The sequence below is a fragment of the Muntiacus reevesi genome, chromosome 9, assembly GCF_963930625.1.
Source record: "Muntiacus reevesi chromosome 9, mMunRee1.1, whole genome shotgun sequence".
Classification (NCBI taxonomy): domain Eukaryota; kingdom Metazoa; phylum Chordata; class Mammalia; order Artiodactyla; family Cervidae; genus Muntiacus; species Muntiacus reevesi.
The window spans coordinates 37,909,405-37,935,067 of NC_089257.1; the positions used below are offsets into that span (position 1 = coordinate 37,909,405).

The 25,663-nt window shown below is 45.4% G+C and overlaps 1 protein-coding gene and 2 pseudogenes across 1 annotated transcript; all 3 read left to right on the top strand.

Annotated features, from left to right (window-relative positions):
* Positions 1–5,430: 5,430 nt before the first annotated feature.
* On the top strand, positions 5,431–6,122 carry LOC136175755 (protein FAM91A1 pseudogene; annotated as a pseudogene).
* A 524-nt stretch (positions 6,123–6,646) lies between these two features.
* On the top strand, positions 6,647–16,231 carry LOC136175756 (protein FAM91A1-like; annotated as a pseudogene).
* A 283-nt stretch (positions 16,232–16,514) lies between these two features.
* On the top strand, positions 16,515–23,149 carry UCP2 (uncoupling protein 2). The gene is made up of 8 exons (XM_065945601.1): positions 16,515–16,670; positions 17,471–17,627; positions 19,991–20,213; positions 20,374–20,584; positions 21,522–21,716; positions 21,798–21,899; positions 22,226–22,406; positions 22,721–23,149. The coding sequence occupies exons 3-8, from the start codon at positions 20,088–20,090 to the stop codon at positions 22,833–22,835; spliced, it is 930 nt and encodes a 309-aa protein (XP_065801673.1). The 5' UTR covers positions 16,515–16,670; positions 17,471–17,627; positions 19,991–20,087; the 3' UTR covers positions 22,836–23,149.
* Positions 23,150–25,663: the final 2,514 nt, after the last annotated feature.

Below are 25,663 nucleotides of genomic sequence, written 5' to 3' on the forward strand. Positions count from 1 at the left end.
TATATGATGTTAGGTAAAGATCTAAACTCTCTCTAAATAAATTTTTAAGAGATTAAAAAAAAAATTCCTAAAGTAGAGCTTTGCCTTTGAGACCTAAAAACAATGAATAATCTATTTTTGCAGGCGGTGGGGCACAGATCTCTTGAGTGTTCAAGTATACATCTCAATTCATGTAAATGAAATGAGTGTGAATCTTATAATTAAAAAATAAGTTAGAATTCCAGTTCTGGGACTTATTAGCTATGTGACATGGCTCAAATTCTTGGTATTCTTAAGCCTCAGTTTATTTACCTATGCTAAGTCTGCCAGGCTCTTCTGTTCATGGGATTCTCCAGGCAAAAATACTGGAGTAGGTTGCCATTCCCTTCTCCAGGGGATCTTCCTGACCCAGGGATGGAAGCTGCATCTCTTATATCTCCTGTGTTGGCAGGTAGGTTCTTTACCACGAATACCCCTGGGAAGCCCCCTTATTTACCTATAAAATATGAGTAATAATTTGACAGCAAAAATCTGCAGTTTTGTCAACTAAAAATGGTAAACTTTGTAGGAAACAAACTGGATTCTCCATGCACTGCTGGCAGAAATGTAAGATAGTAGGGCCACTTTGGAAAATTTGAATTTTAAAAAATATTAAATACATATTTACCATTTGATCCAGTCACCTGAGAAACGAAATTGTATGTCCACACAAAGATTTGTACATGAATTTCCATAACAACCTTATTCATAATAGCCTCAAACTGGAAATATGTAATCCAAATGCCCATCAACTGGTGAGGACACAAACAAAATGTTCTGTATCATTGTGATGGAATACTATTCAGCAATAAAAAAGGATCAAACTGCTGATCCATGCATCAACATGGATGAACCTCAAAAAGCATTATATTATATGAAAGAAGCCAGACACCAAAGACTATATCTCACTTACTATAAAAATTATAGAAAATGCAAAGCTATAGAGACAGAAAGTAGATCAGTGGTTATCCAGGGCAGAAGGTAAGAGAAGGAAATGATTGCAAACAGATAAAACACAACTTTGGGGTGATGGAAGTTTTAGGGGTGATAAAACTGAATTGTGGGGACTTCCCTGGTGGTCCGGTGGCTAAGAATCCACCTTCCAGTGCAGGGGACACAGGTTCAATCCCTGGTTAGGGAACTAAGATCCCACATTCCACAGAGCAAACAAGCCCATGCACCACAACTAGAGAAGCCCACGTGCCACAACAAAGACCCAGCACAGACAAAATTAAAAATAAAATAAAAAATTGGATTGTGGTTATTGCTACACAACAGTATAAAATTACTAAGAATTAATTAAATCATACACTTAACAATGAGTAAACTGTATGGTAAGTTATACCTCAATAAGGCTGTTAAAAGTGAAAAACGTTATTCTTAGCTCTTGGCAGTACTACTGTAATAGACAAAAACTAGACACAACTGAAATGTACCATCAACAGTGGAGTGAATACATTGGATATACTCACACATAGAGACTATACAGCTGTGACAATTAAAGATCTACAACTTCATGTAACTTGGATGAATCTCATAAATACAAAGTTCAGTGAAAGACACAATACAGTACAACTCCATTTATATGATGTTTAAGGACAGGCAGTGGCCACAGGACTGGAAAAGGTCAGTTTTCATTCCAATCCCAAAGAAAGGCAATGCTAAAGAATGCTCAAACTACCACACAATTGCACTCATCTCACATGCTAGTAATGAAATGCTCAAAATTCTCCAAGCCAGGCTTCCACAATATGTGAACCATGAACTTCCAGATGTTCAAGCTGGTTTTAGAAAAGGCAGAGGAACCAGAGATCAAATTGCCAACATATGCTGGATTATCGAAAAAGCAAGAGAGTTCCAGAGAAACATCTACTTCTGCTTTATTGACTACACCAAAGCTGTTGATTGTGTGGATCACAACAAACTGTGGAAAATTCTGAACGAGATGGGAATACCAGACCACCTGACCTGCCTCTTCAGAAATCTGTATGCAAGTCAGGAAGCAACAGTTAGAACTGGACACGGAACAACAGACTGGTTCCAAATAGGGAAAGGAGTATGTCAAGGCTGTATATTGTCACCTTGCTTATTTAACTTATATGCAGAGTACATCATGAGAAACGCTGGGCTGGATGAAGCACAAGCTGAAATCAAGATTGCCAGGAGAAATATCAATAACCTCAGATATGCAGATGACACCACCCTTATGGCAGAAAGCAAAGAACTAAAGAGCCTCTTGATGAAAGTGAAAGCTGCTGCTGCTGCAGCTAAGTTGCATCAGTCGTGTCCAACTCTGTGTGACCCCATAGACGGCAGCCTACCAGTCTCCTCTGTCCCTGGGATTCTCTAGGCAAGAATACTGGAGTGGGTTGCCATTTCCTTCTCCAATGCATGAAAGTGAAAAGTGAAAGTGAAAGAGGAGACTGAAAAAGTAGGCTTAGAGTTCAACATTCAGAAAACTAAGATCATGGCATCCGGTCCCATCACTTCATGGCAAATAGATGGGGAAACAATGGAAATAGTAAGAGACTTTATTTTGGGGGGCCCCAAAATCACTGCAGATGTTGACTGTATCCATGAAATTAAGACGCTTGATCCTTGGAAGAAAAGTTATGACCAACCTAGACAGCATTTTTTTTTTCTGTGTTCCAGGCATTAATTAATTAATTTCTTTTTCTTTTTTTTTTATTATTTGGAGGCTAATTACTTCACATAGACAGCATATTAAAAAGCAGAGACATTACTTTGCCAACAAAGGTCTGTCTAGTCAAAGCTTTGGTTTTTCCAGTAGTCATGTATGGATGTGTTGGACTATAAAGAAAGCTGAGCACCAAAGAATTGATGCTTTTGAACTGTGGTGTTGGAGAAGACTCTTGAGAGTCCCTTGGACAGCAAGGAGATCAGTCTATCCTAAAGGAAATCAACCCTGAATATTCACTGGAAGGACTGATGCTGAAGTTGAAACTCCAATACTTTGGCCACCTGATGTGAAGAACTGACTCACTGGAAAAGACCCTGAAAGACTGAAGATAGGAGGAGAAGGGGACGACAGAGGATGAGATGGCTGGATGGCATCACTGACTCAATGGACATGAGTCTGAGTAAGCTCTGGGAGTTGGTGATGGACAGGGAGGCCTGGCATGCTGTAGTCCATGGGGTTGCAAAGAGTCGGAGATGACTGAGCGACTGAATTGAACTGAACTGAACTAACAGACAAAACAAATATTTGGTGTTAGAAATCAGTATAGTAGTTACTCTTTGGGTAAATAGTGACTGAGAAAGAACATGAGCTTTTGTTTCTGGGCTGTTAATAATGTTTGTTTAAATTATTTTAATTTTGTTGAAGTATAATTGACATATTATATAATTAAATAATGTTAATAATGCTTCTTGATGTGTGCAAATTATATAGAGACACTTTCTGAAAGTGTGTCCAGCTGTATACTTATGACTGTGCACTGTTTAATACATATGTTATACTTCTATAAAAAATATTTACTTAAAAGTGCACTTAACTTGCGGAGATCCCTGGTGATCTCCAAGGTGTATGTGTGTGTGTGTGTCTGTGTGTGTATCTGTGTGTGTGTAGGGATGATGAGAGGTGCTAGCCAGGTAAAGATCTGAGGCAAAGTGTTCCAGGAGAAGGGAACAAGCAGTCCACAGGTCCTACAGGAAGGGGCTTGGCATGTTCAAACAAAAAAAGAACTGTGTGGCTGGCATACAGTGAATGAAGAGATGAATGTGAGATCATTCATTTATTAATTCATCAGATATGTAAGAGTTGTGCCAGAAGCTAAGCCAGAGGACAGTCAATTATTCAGAAAGTTTGGCAGAGAAAGAAAGGAGAAAAAATAGCCACTGTAAAGGGGTAGGAAAGTCCTAAGAATATATTTTACACACACACACACAGTAGAAGAAAGGAAAGATTGAAGATAGGGGGGAAAGTCCTAGAAAACAAAGAAGCATAGAATAATGGGTACAGGTGGGAGGGATCACTCTGGAAAGTATATGGTAAACCTAGAAATAAAATAGAGTCACGTAGGCAAGAATTTTGAAATGGAGAAAAGCAAAATGAAAGCATTCTCCATCCTTTCATTGAAATTTGAGGAACAGTCACATGTGAGAGTAGTGAACCTGCAGAGTTATTTACAAGAATGATGATTTTAAAAACCCTTTTTTCCTTAAAGTATAATTTATTGAAGAAACTGAGATCCTCTGATGCATCCCTGACACTGTCCCCTGCCATGGTGAGCTGTCCGGAGCCCTCACTGTGCGGCAGCCCAGGGAACTCCAACCTGTGAGGCTCCAGGCCTCCAGCAGACTCCCCACCAGCTGCCCCAGGGCCTTCCTAGACAGAAGATGCCCATCAAGCACAGCCACTCACAGAGCCAGCTGCCCACCAACACGTGAGAGGGTCTTGGAACTTCACAGAGGAAATATGCAAAGCAGATTGTCCTCTACATACCCACAGTCAGTTATGATACAGAAATATAACTTTTAACATGCCAAGAAAGATGAATGCAAAAGCTCTGAGGAACTATTTAACAGTTAAGATGATTTCAGGCTGTACATTTTACCATTTATTGAGTATTAGGGTAAAGGGCCTGAGGTTAACACATTATATTATACTGAGATTATAAAGGACATTATGAACAATGTGAAAAGTTATGCTTTAGGAGTTCCCTGGTGGCCTAGTGGCAGAATTCTGGGCTTTCACTGCTGAGGCCCAGGTTCAATCTCTGGTCACAACTGAGATCTCACAAGTCAAGTGGTGTGACCCTAAAAAACAAGTTATGTTTCATTGCCCATTTTAACTAGGACTGACAATTTAAGTTTTCTTGGCATAAAAAGATAGCAGTTCATTGGTATTCTGAATCAATGTAGATCATTACTTTGTTTTGAAATCTGAGGAATAGTCACATCTACCAATAAAGTCAGTGTGATCATGTGTGCTCAGTCGCTTCAGTCCTGTCCAACTCTTTGCAACCCTATGGATTGTAGCCTGCCAGGTTCCTCTGTCCATAGAATTCTCCAGACAAGAATACTGGAGTGGGTTGCCATGCCCTCTTCCAAGGAATCTTCCCAACCCAGGGATGAACCTGTGTCTCTTGCATTGCAGGCTGATTCATTACTGCTGAGCCACTGGGGAAGTCCAATAAAACCAGTGGAAACTGCCAAAAAGTCATCGTGGAGTGGTATAAGCCAGTCAGATCTCAAGAATGACATAAAGATATGCATTTTGCCTGAGACATATACTCAACTCTCTGAATCACTATATTACAATATGCCACATAGTTTATATAACAAGTAATGTATTTTAATGTGTTAATATCTTATAATTTTATTCTCTTGACTGTTTTATAATGAATTGAGTTCAAAATGACTAGGTGATAACTTTGAAACTCTGTATTTCTTTCAATAAATGAGCATATGAATGCTGCAGAGCTTGCATATATCCTTGAGATAGACATATCCCTGGCTAAGAATGTTTTCATATATTGTTGCTTGGACTTTGCCCCCAAGAAGAGACATAAGTAATAAATGTGCATCAATTACATTCATCATGGTGCAATGTTCTATCTGCAAAAAGATTTAAAAGTACTTTCTATCCTCAAAAGATACTCCTTTTATAAGATGACAAAGAAAGTAGGAATCCTAAAATAGAAGTTTCATCAGCTCTGATACTGATAGAAATAGTCAAGATCCAGCTGACACAGCCAATATAAGCAACTTGGTTGGATCTATATACAGGAGTCACAAAGGATATTACTGCTTTCGTATTTGACTCAACACTTTCCTTTGTAATGATGAGAAATCTTGTACAAAAAGTTGTCAGACTTTCACATAAGTCTTTGGACAGCTTCCTTATAGGACTAAAAAATACTGGACTTCAAAACACTGATGATGAAGAAAAAGTGCAAACTTGCATAGATATTTTAATCAGGCAATCACTCTGAGAAACATCACACTGTCTCTGCATCATAATAACAATATAGTCAAACAACTACAGTCAGAAAAATCAATTGTGGTTTTCTTCTGAATTTCTTAAAAAGTATGAAAGCCTTCTTGATTTGGACCCTATGACTTTTATCAGAGTTCTTTAATTAAAATTTTATTACTTTATTTATTTTTGGCTGCACTGGGTCTCTGTTGCGGGCTTCTCATTGCAGTGACTTCTCTTGTTGCAGAGCATGGGCTCTAGGTGTGTGGGCTTCAGTAGTTGTAGCACAGGGGCTCAGATGCTCCACAGCATGTGGGATCTTCCCAGACCAGGGATTGAACCCATGTCCCCTGCATTCTTAACCATTGGACCACCTGGGAAATCCATGCAGCAGAGCTCCAAACAAAATTACACAACGCTTGTTTCTATGACTCTTCTCACTAATGAATACAGACCATCAGCAACAGTACTCCTCAGAATATTAGACCAGTTATCCAGAAGTCACTGCTCAGAAGTCAGATCCCCATTTCTTTTACTTTGGTCAAAAGTAGAAGACTTCAAAAACTACCAGATATATTTCAGAGCTAATACTGAGCGTTAATGATATTTTGGAGTCATAATCCTGAAGTAACTCCTACTTCAGATTAGCTCAGATATTAAGTGATAGGATGAGAAAAACTTTTTCCATTTGATTAAAACAGAGCTACAAGGAAAGTTTGCTTGCATCAATATGAATGTTCATCAAACACTGCAAATATTAAGGAAGAAAGTGGGCTTGTAAGGATTTCTATGAATATGTCACCACATCTAAGCTTCTAGTCAACATGTAAACAGAAAACCTGGTGATACTTCTGATGAGGAGAACTTGATTTAACTTATTTAACTTCTGGCTCTGAGCAAATGAAGAATCCTGTGAAACAGTCATTGAGGAAGCCACAACAGATACAACAACAAAACAAGACTCTGATGTTGCCACAACAGAAGTGACTGGTTTCCTCTTGAGCTGTACTTTGAAATTCCACTATTTGGCTCTACATTAAACAAGTTTGCAGAAAAACTGCTACATACAACCAAGAAAGCTTTTAAAGACCCTGACATTCCAGCAGAAAATTCTCTCTACTTGTCCTTAACTTTGTTCATTCATTCAAGGAAGATGTTTCAACACTGGATATTCACACTGAAGTCAGCTTTCTCAAGACTGCTTTACCATCTTATGCAGATATGGGAGTTCCACTTCTTGGAAAGATTGTAATATTAGAGATGCCATCTTAGCAGAATAGTTTAGAGGGTCATCTCCCTTATGTCTCACTGCTAGTCTTCATTGGCTATAATTTAGTTACCCCCATTTGTTTGTTGCACTTGGTGTCTTTTTTTTTTTTCTTAAAGTGCCAGTTGCAAAAATCATTCTGCTGGTGCAGTGTAACTTACCATTAAATGATGCCAAAAGTGTGTTGTATTGCAGTTTGGTTAACATTTAATTTGCCAGGAGTCTTGCTCATTACAGCATATCCTAATGCAACAAAGAGCTCCTTTTTTTGTTGTTGTTGTTTAAATTGATCCCTAGGTTGTTGGTTTCTTTTTAACACAGAACTTTTTAGCAATCAGCACTGTATTTTTATTTTCAGGTAAACCTACTTTTTTTCCCCCCTCAGCAAGCAGCATAAAGGATCTTTGTTCCCAGATCAGGGAGGGGACCCAAGTCCCCTGCAATGAAAGCACAGTCTTAACTACTAGACCACCAGGGAAGTCCCTACATTTTTTTTTTCTTAGTCTTAGGATAAACCTTGTAGGTTTTATGATAACTGTAAACATTTATAAGCAGTCACTGAATATTGTAGTGGAGATTTTATATAACTTTAACAAACCTTGTTTACTTTTATATTTTATTATCTACACTTTGGGGAATAATGGAAAGGGATTTGACTCTTCCTATGAACAGACTTTTTGGTATTTAGACTAGAAAGAATATAAAACAATAAACACCCATTACTGCCAGAAGATTTGATGACACATTAAGAATTCCTATGGAGGGAATTCCCTGGTGGTCCAGTGGTTAGACTCTGAGCTTTCACTGCTCCCTGGTCAGGGAATTAATATCCCACAAGCCATGCAGCTGTGCATCTCGAGTCAAACAAACAAACAAACAAACAAACAAAGTCCTGTGGATACCTAATAAATTATGTGTATCAGCTGAACTTTGTTGAAGGTATGCAAATCAGTATAATTTAACTTTGTTTGATATATTGAAGGTATGCAAATCAGTAACATTATGTATAATTTGACCTTGGTGTATAAGGTCTTAATTCAGACTATAAAAGTTCACTGACATTTCATAGGAAGTTTTGGAAAACATTCTCTTTTTTTTTAATGCATTTAAAGAATCTGCCTGCCAAGCAGGAGACATGGGTCTGATCCCTGGGTTAGGAAGACCCCCTGGAGAAGGAAACAGCAACCCACTTCAGTATTCTTGCTTGGGATATCCCACAGACAGAGGAGCCTAGTGGGCGATAGCCCACGGGCTCACAAGACTCAGACAAAACTGACCAACTTACCAACTAAACAATATCCTTAAAAGGATGTTAACATGGTTTGATTTGCATTTGGTTTTGTTTCTCTCTCTTCCTCTTTTTTTTTGGTGGGGGGAGGGGTAGCAGCATTATTGAAATATAATTCACATATCACACAGTTCATCCACTCAAAGAATAAAACTCAATGCTTTTTAGTAAGTCAGAGTTGTGCAACTATCACTACAATCAATTTTAGAACATTTTCATCACCCCAAAACAACCACACCCCCTTGACATGTTAGTTGTCATGCCCAAATCCCCCCATCCCCCCAGCTCTACTTTCTGCTTTCTCTATAGATTTGCCTATATAAATGGGAACATACATTATGTGGTCTTTTGTGACTGTTTTTTTACTTAGCATGTTTTCAAGACTTATCCATATCATAGCAGGTATCAGTACTTCATCCATTTTTATTGCTGGAGAGTATCCCATTGTTTGGGTAACAGCATTTTATTTAACTACTCAACAATTGGTGGACATTTGGTTTATTTTCTATTTTTAGCAAACATCCTAGTTTTAAACAAAGTTTATGTGTAGACTTTGTCATGTTAGGTTTTTCTTTTCATAGACTGTCTAAGGAAAAATAGAACTTTTTCATTTTGGTAGCAGTGGTTGCTCCATGCTATCATCTTGATTTAATAAGTTTTGTTTAGTTTCTACACCAACTAACATAAAGTTGAATTTGATGTTTGCAAACCAAGGACTATAATTTGAAGTTAAAATCACACATTGGAAGCATTGAGGCTATGTCTTCAGGTCAAAATACTCTAGTGATACATCTACTATGAAGACCTTATTTTAGGCAATCTAGATATTAAACTGGGGCTTCCCGGGTGGTTCTATGGTTAAAAATCTGCCTGCCAATGCAGGGGTTCAGTTCAGGTCAGGTCAGTTCCGTCGCTCAGTTGTGTCTGACTCTTTGCCACCCCATGGACTACAGCACGCCAGGCCTCCCTGTCTATTACCAACTCCCAGAGCTTACTCAAACTCATGTCCATTGAGTCGAACTATCTCCCCCGCTGTCCTCCCCTTCTCCTCCTGCCTTCAATCTTTCCCAGCATCAGGGTCTTTTCCAATGAGTCAGTTCTTCATATCAGGTGGCCAAAAAGGCATTGGTGTTTCAGCTTCAGCATCAGTCCTTCCAATGAATATTCAGGATTGATTTCCTTTAGGATGGGCTGGTTTGATCTCCTTGCTGTCCAAGGGACTCTCAAGAGTCTTCTCCAACACCACAGAATTCTTTGGCACTCAACTTTCTTTATAGTCCAACTCTTACATCCATACATGACTCCTGGAAAAACGAAAGTTTTGACTAGACAGACCTTTGTTGGCAAAGTCATGACTCTGCTTTTTAATATGCTGTCTAGGTTGGTCATAGCTTTTCTTCCAAGGATCAAGTCTTTTAATTTCATGGCTGTAGTCACTATCTGCAGTGACTTTGGGGCCCAAAAAATACTGTTTCCATTGTTTCTCCATCTATTTGCCATGAAGTGATGGGATCAGATGCCATGATCTTCATTTTCTGAATGTTGAGCTTTAAGCCAACTTTTTCACTCTCCTCTTTCCCTTTCATCAAAAGGCTCTTTATTCTTCTTCACTTTCTGCCATAAGGGTGGTGTCATCTGCATATCTGAGGTTATTGATATTTCTCCCAGCAATCTTGATTCCCACTGTGCTTCATCCAACCCAGCATTTCACATGATGTACTCTGCATATAAGTTAAATAAGCAAGGTGATAATATATAGCCTTGACATACTCCTTTCCCTATTTGGAACCAGTCTGTTATTCCATGTCCAGTTCTAACTGTTATGTTTGACCTGAATACAGATTTCTGAAGAGGCAGGTCAGGTGGTCTGGTATTCCCATCTCGTTCAGAATTTTCCACAGTTTGTTGTGATTCACACAAACGCTTTGGCACAGTCAATAAAGCAGAAGTAGATGTTTTTCTGGAACTCTCTTGCTTTTTCCATGATCCATCGGATGTTGGCAATTTGATCCTTGGTTCCTCTGCCTTTTCTAAAACCAGTTTGAACATCTGCAAGTTCACGGTTCACGTATTGTTGAAGCCTGGCTTGGAGAATTTTGAGCATTTCTTTACTAGCATGTGAGATGAGTGCAATTGTGTGGTAGTTTGAGCATTCTTTGGCATTGCCTTTCTTTGGGATTGGAATGAAAACTGACCTTTTCCAGTCCTGTGGCCACTGCTGAGTTTCCCAAGATTACTGGGATATTGAGTGCAGCATTTTCACAGCATTACATTTTAGGATTTGAAATAGCTCAACTGGAATTCCATCACCTCCGCTAGCTTTGTTCGTAGTGATGCTTCCTAAGGCCCACTTGACTTCGCATTCCAGAACGTCTGGCTCTAGATGAGTGATCACGCCATTGTGATTATCTGGGTCATGAGGATCTTTTTTGTACAGTTCTTTTGTGTATTCTTGCCACTTCTTCTGAATATCTTCTGCTTCTGTTAGGTCCATACCATTTCTGTCCTTTATCGTGCCCATCTTGCAGACGTGTGTTCAATCCCTGGTCTGGGAGGCTCCCATATACTGTGGGACCACTAAGTCACTGCACCACAACTACTGAGCCTGTGTGCTGCAACTATGGAAACACAAATGTTTTAGAACCTGTACCCTGCAACAAGAGAAGTCACTGCAAGGAGAATCCCCTGCATTGCAGCTAGAGAGTAGCCCCCGCTCTCCACAATGAGAGAAAGCCTGCAGAGCAACAAGGACCCAACACAACCAAATAAATAAATAAAGTTAGTTTTTTAAATAATAAAAAAAATTATTTTAAAAAATGACAATTTTTTTTAAAAAGGACATTTTTTTTAAAATGTATGGATCAATTTCATCTCTTAAATGTTTTTAAAGAAATTCAGCTTTTACATCATTTTTTTAAAGTATGATCATCAAATTTCCTTGATTTCTTTTTTAAAAAATGCAATCAGGTAACTTTGTATTTGTTTGGGGAGGGGAGTTAACATGGCTAACAATATTCTTAGCAAAAATTACCGGAGACATTTGAGATCTTTTTTTCTCATGTTGGTTTTCATTACCTAATGTTTTCAGCTTTCTCTGTCATTCTTGCTTTTTTCTCATTTTCAGTGTTTCAATTTGTTTTTAAAACTTTAAATTTCCAAAACTATAAGTACAGTGGATTGCTTTCCAGCATGATATTAACACTATAAACTGTGTCAAATTGACTACTGGGATGTATAACATGAGGTTTTCCAGGTGGCACTAGCAGTAAAGAATCAGCCTACCAATGCAGGAGATGCAAAAGAAATGAGGGTTCGATCCCTTGGTTGGGAAGATTCCCCTGGAAAAGGAAATGGCAACCTACTCCAGTATTCTCACCTGGGAAATTCTATGGACAGAGGAACCTGGTGGGCTACAGTCTATAGGGTTGCAAACAGTAAGACACACATATACAACATGTTTACAGATAAACTGGGATATATATGTTTTTTTCAATAAACTATATGCGCAACAGGTTTGTAAAAAGCACTTATCTGTACTCATTGTACATCCTAAAAGATGATGCTGTGAAAGTGCTGCATTCAATATGTCAGCTAATTTGGAAAACTCAGCAGTGGCCACAGGACTGGAAAAGGTCAGTTTTCATTCCAATCCCAAAGAAAGGCAATGACAAAGAATGCTCAAACTACCGCACAATTGCACTCATCTCACACGGGAGCAAAGTAATGCTCAAAATTCTCCAAGCCAGGCTTCAACAGTTCGTGAACCATGAACTTGCAGATGTTCAAGCTGGTTTTAGAAAAGGAACCAGAAATCAAATTGCCGACATCTGTTGGAGTATCAAAAAAGAGAGTTCTAGAAAAACATACATTTCTGCTTTATTGACTATGCTAAAGCGTTTGACTGAGTGGATCACCACAGACTGAAGAGATGGGAATACCAGACCACCTGACCTGCCCCTTGAGAAATGTGTATGAGGTCAAGAAGCAACAGTTGGAACTGGGCAAGGAATAACAGACTGGTTTCAAATAGGGAAAGGAGTATGTCAAGGCTGCATGTTGTCACCCTGCTTATTTAACTTATATGCAAGGTACATCATGAGAAATGCTGGGCTGGGTGAAGCACAAGCTGGAATCAAGATTGCCAGGAGAAATATCAATAACCTCAGATATGCAGACGACACCACCCTTATGGCAGAAAGCCTCTTGATAAAAGTGAAAAAGTAGGCTTAAAGCTCAACATTCAAAAAACGAATATCATGGCATCTGGTCCCATCACTTCATTGCAAATAGATGGGGAAACAGTGGTAAAGGTGAGAGATTTTACATTTCTGCACTCAAAAATCACTGCAGATGGTGACTGCAGCCATGAAGTTCAAAGACACTTAATCCTTGGAAGAAAAGTTATGACCAACCTAGACACCATATTAAAAAGCAGACACATTATTTTGCCAACAAAGGCCTGTCTAGTGAAGGCTGTGGTTTTTCCTGTAGTCATATATGGGTGTGACAGTTGAACTTGAAAGAAAGCTGAGCGTAGAAGAATTGACGCTTTTGAACTGTGGTGTTGGAGAAGACTCTTGAGAGTCCCTTGGACAACAAGATCAAATCAGTTCATCCTAAAGGAAATCAATCCTGAATATTCATTGGAAGGACTGGTGTTGAAGCTGAAACTCCAATACTTTGGCCACTTGATGCAAAGAACTGACTCATTAGAAAAGACCCTGATGCTGGGAAAGGCAGGAGGAGAAGGGGACGACAGAGGATGAGATGGTTTGATGGCATCACCGACTCAATGGACATGAGTTTGAGTAAACTCCGGGAGTTGGTGATAGATAGGGAGGCTAGTGTGCTGCAGTCCATCAGGTCGAAAAGAGTTGGACATTACTGAGCGACTGAACTGAACAGAACTGTACCCATTGTGGACAAAGAACATCTGCCAGAGGAGTAAACAGAGGATGTTAAGACCATCAAGCCACCCACCACAGTGCACCCTGAGGGGATTCAGGATGGTGAAAAACAGGATACTGTCCCTAGATAGTTAAGGTGCATATCAAAAGAATAATTTCATCAAGTCCAGACTGCTGCATCTTCCCATACATGGTGCTAAAGTCTTTAACTTGAGATGTCTGTTTTTTCTTTAATTAGCTGTAATCTTTTGTTGTTCACTACATGGGTTCGTTTTGTTGTTTTTGTTATTTTTGCAAGAACTCCTGTATACTCAGGTGGCACAGTGGTAAAGAATCTGCCTGCCAATGCAGGAGACACAAGAGACTCGGGTTTGATCTCTAGGTGGGGGAAGATCCCCTGGAGAAGGAAATGGCTACCCACTCCAGTATTCTTGCCTGGAAAATTGCATGGACAGAGGAGCCTGGCGTGCTACAGTCCATGGGGTCGCAAAGAGCTGGACATGACTGAGCACTGAGCACAGCCTGTTCCTCAGAGGTATCTGAGAGGCTGTATCCCTGGCTTACATCCTCATTAATGCCCCAAGTAAACATCATTCTCAATTTTTAGGTTGCTCAGTTAATACTATACATTCTTCTTTCTCCATAAGACATCTTATGACCTGGATAAGTTGCTTGCTAAAAGTCCAGAGGTACAGTGTCTGTAGCATTGTTCTCATCTGCTTAGCCCATTCCAAGGAAAAGAGAATTTAACAGGACTTCTTAATCCATATTGAATCCTGGTGATACCTACTTCCCTTTTTAAATGCCCACATATCATCCTTCTAACAATCCCTTGAATTTTGCTAGGGATGAACAAATATCTCACAGGTATGGAGCCTCTGAAATACAGACTCTTCCCTATTCTGGCAATCAGGGTAACACTTTTATTTCCAGGCTTTTGGTTCTACTCTATTTTTCATGTCTCCTCAAAGATCACCAACCAGTTCAGTAGTCTCCCCCAAAATTTGCGGAGCATCCTGGGAATTTGTTCATCACAGCCAAAGACAGAAGCTGATGTACAAAACCTAGGCCAGCAGTGAATGGGAGACTCCAGTGCCAGAAGTAAATTTTTGGCTTGATTTCAATTTCCTCCAGGAACATGTGCTCACTGTGTATTTTCTTTTTTGCTATAATTATCCAGTCCCCTTCCAGCTATAGTCTCCTGGCTGACAATTCCCTCTGCTTATGGAAAATACCCGAATGGAGCTGATTGAGTTGGGCTTAAACCATGGTTCACCATTTCCTAACATTGTGACCCGTGTGGCTCAGTGGTAAATTAATCTGCCAGGGCTTCCCTGGTGGCTCAGATGGCAATGAATCCACCTACAATGCAGGAGATATGGGTTCAACCCCTGGGTCAGAAAGATCCCCTGAAGGAGGAAATGGCAACCCACTCCAGTATTTTTGCCTGGGAAAATCCCATGGAGGAGCCTGGTGAGCTACATTCCATGGGCTGGCAATGGGTCGACTGAGCACAAGTACTGGACTTAGGAAAGTGTGACATCAGGCAGATGATTTAACCTCTCTGGCACTCATTTGTAGATCATAGGTTATACCAGCCTCACAGGGTTATGCAGAAGTGTCCACAAGGAACCTGAACATAGTAACTGCACACACTAAATGTTCATCTTCCCAGATCCTCCCATTACACCTTCCAGGGTACTTTCAACAGCAGGCCAAACAGCTGCAATTGAAGAAAAACACACACCTGAAAGTAACCAGTTAAACTTTACCCGGGAATCTTACTGAAGGAGATAGCCCACGAGAGGGCCTCTCAGATACCTTTGAGGACATATTTAAAAGAGGTTAAGAGAAAAGCCAAGATAAATATTTTGCTGGAAAAAAAATGTAGTTGAACATCAAAAAATTAGTCAATCATAAAGAACAGACATCTCAAATTAATGATTTTAGTGGTTTTCTGTATACAGGAAAATGTAATAATCTGGATTCATTTCAATTATTCCTTAGGTATGCATCTTAACTATGGAAGGCCAGTAGTACCCAAAGCACAGAATGCTTCCTGTTTTCCTCCATCCCGAATTCCTCTCAGGGCTCACTGTGGTTGGGTGGTTACAGTGGCTAATAGCCAGAGCATTACAGAACTGAGACGGTGGGCAACTTTGTTTACTAGGATGGCAGACAACGTCCACAATTTCTCACAACAGTCCCAGACAGCCTACAAGGCTGAAAAGAGGCAGTGGGGGACAGAAGGTACACAAAAGTAGGGACACAAGAGTCCAAGGGCGAACATAGAGTCCTTCTACACTCCATGTGCACGTGTTTGTCCGGCCACAAGACACAATTACCGGTTGTTTACATGTCTCACCACCAAAAGACCACCAGCCACCTGAGGGGCCAGGTTCCTCGCCTACCATCCCTTTCTCATGCTGGGGCCTAAGCACGCAGCACATCCAAGCCCTGTTCGGCCTTCTCACTCCGGCTTTTCACTCCAGGGGCGCCAGCCCGTCGGCTCGTCTGTAAGTGGGGGCGGGAGCGCCACGGTCGGTACCCCCGCCCCGTCCAGAAGTCCCCCGGGAACCCAGGACAGAGCCCTCAGGCGGCAGGAAACGCAGCTGCGCCCAACGGCCGTTGGCGGTGACAGGCCACCTGCTGCTGCGAGGCCTGTCGGGAGGCCCCGCCCCAGAGAGCCCGCGCTGGCGCCTGGGGAGAGCGAGCGGTTGGCAGAAACACGGGTGGCCGAGTTGCGGGTAGCGAACTGGGCCCGTGAAAGCACGGCGTGCTCTTCTGCCCGAGCCTTTGGGCGTTGTTAGAGCCGCGGCTAGGGGCCAGAGGCGTGTATGACCCTGGGCAGCCCTCTGCTTCTTCCCGCGCGTCAGTCTTGCCATCCTCACAATGAGGTTGGCGGGGCGAGGGGGAACCCTATGGGGTACAAAAGGGCTGACGCGGGGCCCGAAGCCCGGAAATGGGAGTGAAAGAAGGCGCGAAGACGACCTTGGGCGTGGCGGTCTCTGCTGCTAAAGGGTCGCCGCCCAGTCCTCGGAGCCCGTAGGCCCCGCCCCGCCCAGCAGGCTCCGCCCCCGCCCAGCAGGCTCCGCCCCGAGATCTAAGTCTCAGGGCACCCTCTTCCTACCTCTCTGCAAGCCCCGCCGGCCGCGCCTTCGGATCGAGTTCTGTCTGCGCTCCGTGGACGCGCCCTCCGCCCGCCGACCGACAGAACTGCCAGTACCCGCTTGTTCTCCTTGCGGCCCGGTGAGCCCGACCCCGGCCCGCCCCAGTCCTGCACCCGCAACACCTGCCCTCCTCCCGCCACTCCGGCCAAGGGGACCCACGCGCCACCTTTAATTTCCCTCCTCGCCTCCCACCCTATTTTGTATTTTACCGTTTTGTCTTTTTTTTTTTTTTAATCTCTCTTCTTTCACTCTTTTCCTGTCTTGCCTTTGTTCTTTACCTCTCGCGCTCAAAAGGCTGTAATATAAGCCCTCTCCTCTGCCAGGGTATGGGGCCTTCAGCGATGATCAGAAGGACCTCTCCCATTCCAGGCGGCTACAGGCCTTCCTAGAGCTCTTTCTGCTGGTAGGAGCTTTGAGCTGCTTGATATGGCCTCCGCTGGGCCCATTCCAACCTCTCTAACCTCTTCAAGCCCTGCTCTGGACCCTAGTCTCTGAACCATCCTGATGCCCCGTCCCCACCTCACTTCCAGCACGTCCACTCACCAGAGTCTGCTGTGTTGTGGGATGCTTCCCCAGAGTACTGAATTACACTAAAGCAGAAATCTGAAAGAGCAATGTGTGATACTAATAGGTCAGACCGGGGAGGGAGGACTTCTGGGTTCATCTCTTCCTCCCGTGTGTCTGTCCCTCTTCTCCACTGTGTGGACTTTAGTCCCCAGCTGCCCTGTGGGAAATGGACCCTGTTCCCTACCCTCACATCCCCCAGGCAAGGACTGAATACGCTAAGGTGCCTTGGGCAGATGGCTTTTTCCTTTTACTGGGTTTGTAGTCCTTTTAAGGCCCATTTCCCTTTCTAAACTCACCTCCTTTGCTCTACAGGACACATAGTATGACCATTAGGTATTTCGTCTACCAACCATTTTCTATGGAAAACCAAAGGGATCAGGCCATGATAGCCACTGGCAACTTTGAAGAACGGGACATCTTTAGAGAAGCTTGACCTTGAAGGCCTCAGCGTGGGACCCAACAAAGCCGGGTAAGAGTCCAGTCTAAGGGAGGAGTCTTCTACTGCCTCAGCCCGGTGGTCTGGGGACAGGGTCAGTAGGATATTAACAAAAATAACTAGCACCACCATCCCCGTAAAGTCACTCTTAGAGCTCACAAAGCACTTTCCTATATCCTTAGTCTTCTTCTGGCCCTTAAACTGACCCTGACAAGCCAAGGAGTGTAATCCCCATGTTACAGAGGAGGACAGTGAGGCCGCAGTGGAACAGTGATTAGCTCCAGGAAATCAGCAACAGAGGCGAACCTAGTGTTCTAAATACATATTGTTGACTCAAGCTTTTGACTACCCTTGAGATTTCAATTAGGAATCAGATGTGTGTTTTGGTCTGTCCCTAAGACTGTGATAATCAGGTGAAAGTGGTTATTTGTTGGTGAGTAATATATGATTAATTCTTTCCCATTAGGCCTTAGTTTAATTTAATCTTCTTAGTAGGGTCTTTAGCACAGGGACCTTTGCTTCCCATACCTATGCCTCTGAAGGACCTGACTTATGGCAAACCCAAGGCAATATTCAAAATGGCAACTTAGCCTTTGCACTTGTCTCCAAGATGGGCTGGGTCTTATATTTCTCTGACCCTCACAACACATTGCAACCTAGATCAAGGTCAGGAATTGATTGACTCATGTTGTTATCATGTCTCCGATGTCCAGAAGGGATGCCTTTTTTGCCTGAACCTTCTCAGAACTGTCATATTGTCACAAGAGAACTGGGATGTTGGACTTCCTCATGAAAGGTCCTGCCTGTGCCTAGGGCTGAGAAAACAGGAAAGAAATGACCTGGCCTCCAGTGTAAAGCAAATTGTACAAGCTTTGGAGCCTGCAGACAGGACTCTTACTAAGCTCCCTCACAGGGCTGCTCTGAGAAGTAAGAGCTAATAGAATCTGCCAGAGGGATGAGGAAAGGTGTGGAGCACTTCCTGGGGGATGAGAATGTCAGGGCAGGGACTGTGGGGGTTCCGGAACACCTTCATCAACCCCTTCCGCTGCCTGAGTGCAGCCTTCACTGAGCCTCATGTGGTCAAGGGAAACATGAATAAGGCCAGCAGCCGAGTGGTGAGTGGCCTTTAGATTTCCCATTTGCCCAGCCACCTGGGATGAGAGGCCCAGGAGGAAGAAGCCTGGTGAACATTTTGCTTCCATCGGTCTGTGTGTTCACTACTGTCACCACATCATTCCTCTGTTGGCCAGCTCTTTCCTCGCAGCCCCAGCAACAGGGATAGCCAATTAGGTGGGGCTCAGAGTAGCCACTTCTGGTCAAAATAAACTCAGGGGAGAAAAGCAGGTCACCCTCCCCCATTGGGGTGCTGGGCTCACTTCCTCCCAAGGCAGGGGAGGAGGGTGTTGTTCTAGTTCTGAGAACAAAATGGAGGTTTTGGTTTCCTTTGTCATTCTTTATAGCTCTGACCTACACTACTTCCCCATCCCCACCTCTCATGAAGACATGGCTACCCCTGTATTATAGGAGGAGAGGAAACTGGCCAGAGAGGGAATAGTTTTCCCTGTGTTACACAGTAGGCTGGGGGAGGGAGGAAGATACTCTTAGCCCTAAAAACTGCACAGTATCCTTCAAGGCCCAGCTAAATGTTACTTTTCCTAAGTCTTTTCTGACTACCCACCCTTTCTTCTCTCACAGTGGAGGTGGATGTTCCCTCCTTTGAATTTTGAGAATGTTTCTGCAAGCCTTACATGCAGCTTGAAACACCTGCCCACCCCCAGTGCCCAGACAATAAGCCTCCCTCTAGGGTAGATATTGTCTCAGTGAACCAGCGCTGGGCAAAGCGAACTCATTGAAAGAGTGACTCTAAAGAGCCCAAGCTGTGTGTGGGCTGGTGGGGAAGAGTGAGACCGAATTGAAGGGGCTGAATAGGTCTTGTTCACTCCTTTTCTTCTAGACAATTCCAGACTCTTCTGCTTAAGACATCCAGGGCATAACGCCTGTGGGTTTGTACCTATCAGGTCTTAGTCTGGCTGAAACCTTTCCCCTCGTCTGCCTGCCCTCTAGACAGAGCTGCAGAATCAGGAACATGGGTGGGCATCAGTGACATCTCTGTAGCCAGCAGACAAAGGGCTGGGCCAGTGCCTGTTTGCAAGGCCGTACTATGACAACTGGGATCCAGATACTCCACGTGGTGAAGGAGAAGACTTCTCAGGCAGGAATTACTTCTCCAGCCCCTGTTTGAGTACCTGTGGAGCTCACTCCTATTTGCCCTCGAGGGGCAGCTCTGAGCCCTTGCTTAGGGGGGGTGATACTATCAGAGAAGGTAGGGGCAGGATAGTAAGAAGAGAGGGTCTGGAGGTTCGGCTACTGATGGACCTTATCTCTCCTTGGCTTAGCCTCCGGCAGAGTTCCTCTGTCTCGTCTTATTGCTGACAGAAGGTGCCCCTTCTCCAGTTTTTGTTCATCTCCTGGGAGGTTGCAGGAATCATCATTATGGTTGGGTTCAAGGCCACAGATGTGCCCCCTACAGCCACTGTGAAGTTCCTGGGGGCAGGCACAGCTGCCTGCATTGCTGACCTCATCACCTTTCCCCTGGATACTGCTAAAGTCCGGCTACAGGTGAGCAGATGAGGCCTGCATTTCTGAGGGTGGCTAGTCTGCTCCCTCCCCAAGGCACAGACTCTTCAAGGCCCAGTGTGTGGGGTTTTGGGGACCGTAAATTTTAGAGCACAGGGATGGCAGGAGGTGGGGAGGGCAACCACCTGCCTTGGCCTTGCAGATCCAAGGAGAAAGGCAGGGGCCAATGCAGGCTGCGGCCAGTGCCCAGTACCGCGGGGTACTGGGCACCATCCTGACCATGGTGCGCACCGAGGGCCCCCGCAGCCTCTACAGCGGGCTGGTCGCCGGCCTGCAGCGCCAGATGAGCTTCGCCTCCGTCCGCATCGGCCTCTACGACTCCGTCAAGCAGTTCTACACCAAGGGCTCTGAGCGTGAGTGTGGAGCTGGGCCATAGGCCTCTTGGCCTGTTCTCAGTGATGGTCGATCCTAGTTCTTCCAGCCGCACAGTTCCTTTAGGCCCCAAGACCTCTAGGAGGAATTTCAGTTCAGAGGAACTGAGAACTAGAAGTGTCCCTGATTATTCTGAGGATTCCCGGGCTGAGTCAGGCTCTGAGCAGGGCATCAGCTCGTCATGGTTTTCACAACCACTTCGGGAGCAGGTGGTATCATCCCCGTGTTCCAGCTGGAGAGGCCGAGGCGTACCTGGGGTGGGGGAGGGGACTTGGCCAAGGGTTCACAATGAAGAGCCAGAAAACTCCCAGGACTTCTGCTTTCAAGGCCAGTGCTCTTCCATTTTACCTTCTCAGCATGTCCACCCTCCATTTTACACTTGGGGAAACTGAGAACCCAGATCGAAAGGTTTCCTTTTGCCAAGATCACATGTCAGGGAGAAATAGATGAGGGATGAGAACCCAAGTCCTGTGAATCCCAGTCTGAGAAAGCCTTTCATGTTTGTCGAATGAAAATGATTCTCGGGAATTCCCTGGTGGTCCAGTGGTTAGGGCTTTCACTGCTGGGGCCTGGGTTCAGTCCCTAGTCGGGGAACTAAGATCGTACAAGCTATGCAACGCAGCCCAAAAAATAAGTTTCTGATTTCTCAGGGCCATTTAGTGAGTGAGATGAAATGAATAGAAATGCTTTATGAGAGAAAATAGCATTAAACCTCATTTTGTCCTGTTCCTTGCTCTGTCCCAGTGCCCACAGTACATAATAGACACTGTATGATGCAAGATGTTCTTAGAGCAGAGCTGGTCTGGGTCTTATTAACAGGGGACGGTGAAGACAGATTTCAGTGGTGTGGTTCTGGTGAGGAGAGGTGGACACTAGTGGAAGCCCAGCTGGCCACTGACCCCCATGGCTTTCCGACAGATGCTGGCATCGGGAGCCGCCTCCTGGCAGGCAGCACCACCGGTGCCTTGGCCGTGGCCGTGGCCCAGCCAACGGATGTGGTGAAGGTCCGGTTCCAAGCGCAGGCCCGGGCTGGAGCTGGCCGGAGGTACCAGAGCACTGTTGAGGCCTACAGAACCATTGCCCGAGAGGAGGGGTTTCGGGGACTCTGGAAAGGTGTGTACCAGCTGTTTTCTCTTCCCCGTCTTCCTCTTCCCCTACTCTCTGGTCTCACGTAGACACCCTTTCCTCCTGTAGGGACATCTCCCAATGTCACTCGCAATGCCATTGTCAACTGTGCTGAGCTGGTGACCTACGACCTCATCAAGGACACTCTCCTGAAGGCCCACCTAATGACAGGTGAATTAGGGGAGATGATGCTGGGTCTCACCCTTCCCCCAAACCAGGAGCCAGTGTGGATCTGCCTGGAGACCACGTCCTTCATCCCATTTCCCCTTTGCTTATGCAGTGAGTTTCTCTCACTGAATTGCCACCAGCTGGGGTGAAGTTGCCACCATGCACCTTGAGGCCCTGAGGCTACATGGGCAAAACGACTCTCAGAGGCACTGGGAGAGGTTCCCACTGGAGTCTCTGGGTCTAAAACCATGAGACCGTAGTTACTTCAATCATCTCCTTCTGGAATTATCGGGGGAGGAGTCCTGATGCCTCCTACTCCTCCTTGGCAGACGACCTTCCTTGCCACTTTACTTCTGCCTTCGGGGCGGGCTTCTGCACCACCGTCATCGCCTCCCCTGTCGACGTGGTCAAGACGAGATACATGAACTCTGCCCTGGGCCAGTACAGCAGCGCTGGCCACTGCGCCCTCACTATGCTCCAGGAGGAGGGGCCCCGAGCCTTCTACAAAGGGTGAGCTCTGACCTGCCCCTCCCAGGTCCAGGCCTCCTGCCGCCCGTACCTGTCACACAAATGAGAGAACCACTGGGACTGAGTGGCAACCACATGTCAGTAGTTTCTGATCCTGGCCCTGGCATTCTCATGCTCTTAACTCCTCCCTCCTGGAGCTGCTATCATGCCCGTTTTATGGGTGTTAAAATGGAGACTCAAGAGGGGACTGTTGCCCACAGCTCCATTTCTTGGGCCATCCCGACTTCCTGGGAGACAGAGCATCTCTCAGGATGCCAGGGCGAACTAGAGATGACCTGTATTTTCTCCCCCTCTAGGTTCATGCCCTCCTTTCTCCGTTTGGGATCCTGGAACGTGGTGATGTTCGTCACCTACGAGCAGCTGAAACGGGCCCTCATGGCTGCCCGTGCTTCCCGGGAGGCTCCCTTCTGAGCAGCTGCTGACCTGATCAGCATTGGCTCCGGCTGCAGCCTGGCTCTGCTTCCTTTTTTTCCTCCCCTTCTCCCCTTCCCTCTCTCCATCCCTCTCTTCTGCTCCCTTCCCCCTCCCCACGTTCTCACCCCTCAGCTCCCCTGTAGCCTCTCACAGTCCAGGTGGAGTTGACCCCAGCTGACACTGTGGAAAGCCTGGCACCAGCCAGGATCTCAAGCCCCCAGTTCCCTAGAAAGCCCTCAGCCTGACTCTTCATCCTGCTTCTTGTCCCCAAGCCCAACTAGCACGTTACCCATAAAACAAGCTCAACCTTGGCGTCTCCTCCCTCTCTATCACCACAGATCTTGGTCTGCTGGGCCCTTTTGGCACCTTGTGGGCAGGGGAGGAGCCACCTGACTTGGAAAGGGGGGTGGGCCCATCTTCCTCCAGCAGTCCACTCTGGGTGGAGGCCATCTGGTCCACCTCTGTCTCCAGACCAGGCCAGGGCTGAGATGGGTAGTGAAGGAGCGCCCTGGAGTCCACAGTTGCCTGACTCTCTTGCCAGACCACTTGAGTTTTCACTCACCAGCTCCTGGTACTCCAGCACCTGCCTCCAACCCCCCAACAGGCCCTGGGCCTGTTATTCTGCAGAATGAGTGTTCCTGTTTGCCCTGCATCTCCTGTGCTGCTTGGAAGAGTTAGAAGAACTTGGGGATCTTGGATGCTGTCACTTATTTTATTCTACTTTATAAATGGGAAACCCACCTCCCCCAAGTCCCAGGCCTAGTGAGAGCAAGTCCATCCTCCACAGTCACACCCTTAGGAGTGAGTCAGCATGGGCTACAGCAGGCTGCAGAGCAGACATCCAGCCACAGCCTGAGGAGTCTTTCCATTTAGAGTCTCACCCTCACCCCAGGCTAGAGATTCCAGGCCGGGAGGTGGTGACAAGCAGGGGTGTCAACCTCCCTGCCCCTCTCCCTGCTACCTGGCCTTAGTCAGGAAAACAGATGGCAGAGCTATTGCTATTTCAAGGTTTTGGGGACTCTGAGGTTCCAGAATCTCAAGGCATCTCATGCACAGCTGAGCCTTGGAATTAAGCCATCCAGGCCCGTTTTATAGATGTCTGAAGAACCTGGAGGCTGGGACAGGTCATGCAGGCAAGGACACATAGGAGATCTGCAGCTGAACTCAGTGTACGAACCAGATTCCTCCCTCCCCCTTCCCCCCGGGAGTCAGTGCTGGGGTCCTTCAGGAGTCCTGTTAGGCGGCTGTGGAGCCAGGCCCAGAGAACATGACCTTCCTGCTTCAGTCAGCTGGTGCTACCAGGCTTTCCCCACCACTCAGAGTTGGAGGCTGAGCCCTTCAGTGCTCGGGCAAGGGGTCCCGCATGTTAGGGTCGTGGAGAAGGAAAGAGGGCCCCGGATTCCTCACCTTACTTCTGAGCTGAGGTCTCACAGTCCCCAGGAGGGACAAGGTTGGGGTGTCATGAATCAAGCCAGGGCGGCAAGGGGTCAGCCTAAACGGGATCCAGTCAGTGTGCCTAATGCACCCTAATTCTCACATTAATCCTGTGAGACAGGCTATTCACTGTTTTGCACCAGAGGAAACGGGCAGTTTGTTGCCCCAGGTGTGATTGTCAGCTGGCTCATTGACCAGTCTTGTGTTTCAGACACTGGCTTGGGCATGAGAGCACCAGACTTCATTGTTCTAGGAATGATCCTGAGACAGGAGCTGGGAAAGGTGGTAGGAACACGGAACAGCATACCAGCAGGCCTCAGTAACTCCTCCCTCACTGCCTGTGAAACACCAGACACACAGTACCACTGAAGACCACACTGACCTAATAACAATCTCAAATGGCCCTCATCAGGCCTGAAACCAGGCTTCCCTGAGAATCTCACCATGAGGAAGAGGTGAGGAGCAGGCCTTGCTGCTGGCCAAGAGGAGAGCTAGACTGCCAGAGTTTCACCGGGCAGGTCCTCACCCACTCGCTGTCAAACCAGGGCAGCTAGTACCACCTCTCCACCTAGGTCCTGCCTCATGGCAGAGTCTGCTCCACTCCTCTGGTTTCCACTCATAACCTAACCCTGTCCTTCTTGGGGACTATAAGGCCTCAGCTCAGAAGTAAGGTGTGGAATCCTCCGCCTGCAAGACAGGGATTGTAAACAGCTTCAGAGAGGTGAAGCGATTTGCCCAAGGGCACACAGCTGGCAAGTAGAACCCCTGGGAGCATACCTAACTCTGAAGCCCACATTCTTTAATGAACCATGGGTCAGATACTACATCTCAAGGTCTGCGGCCTTCTCCCTGATGGTTTAAAATGGCTTACACTAATATGATATTTTGAATGGTGTAATCAAAGCAATTTCTATTCTACGGGGCCCTCTTCTGGCCCACCTCTTTTTTTTCTTTTTTTTTGGGGGGGAGGGGGCTGCTCTGCGAGGCTTGTGGGATCTTAGTCCCCCAACCAGGGATTGAACCCGCACTCTTGACAGTTAAAGTAGAGACTCCTAACCACTGGACCACCAGGGAATTCCCTCTGGTGTCTCTTAAGTCACTCCATGTAAGTGGCCACCCTCTCTGTCATAAGCTTGAATCTCTCCTAGCCCAAGCCCAGACTTCAGTGAGGGGTGCCTCCCTGGGCACAGAAGGCAGACTGGGGAAGCAGGTGTGGTCTGCACAAGCCCAGGTGGGCCTGGAGGCTGGCACTCCCACAGGCCATATTGGCAGCAGTGCTGTAACCCTGATACCTATGCCATGAGTTCACCAAGCACCTTCACATCAGTGAGCAGTCTGAGGAGGGTTATGGGTTCTGCTTTACTAACAAGATGGATAATAATGTCCAAAGG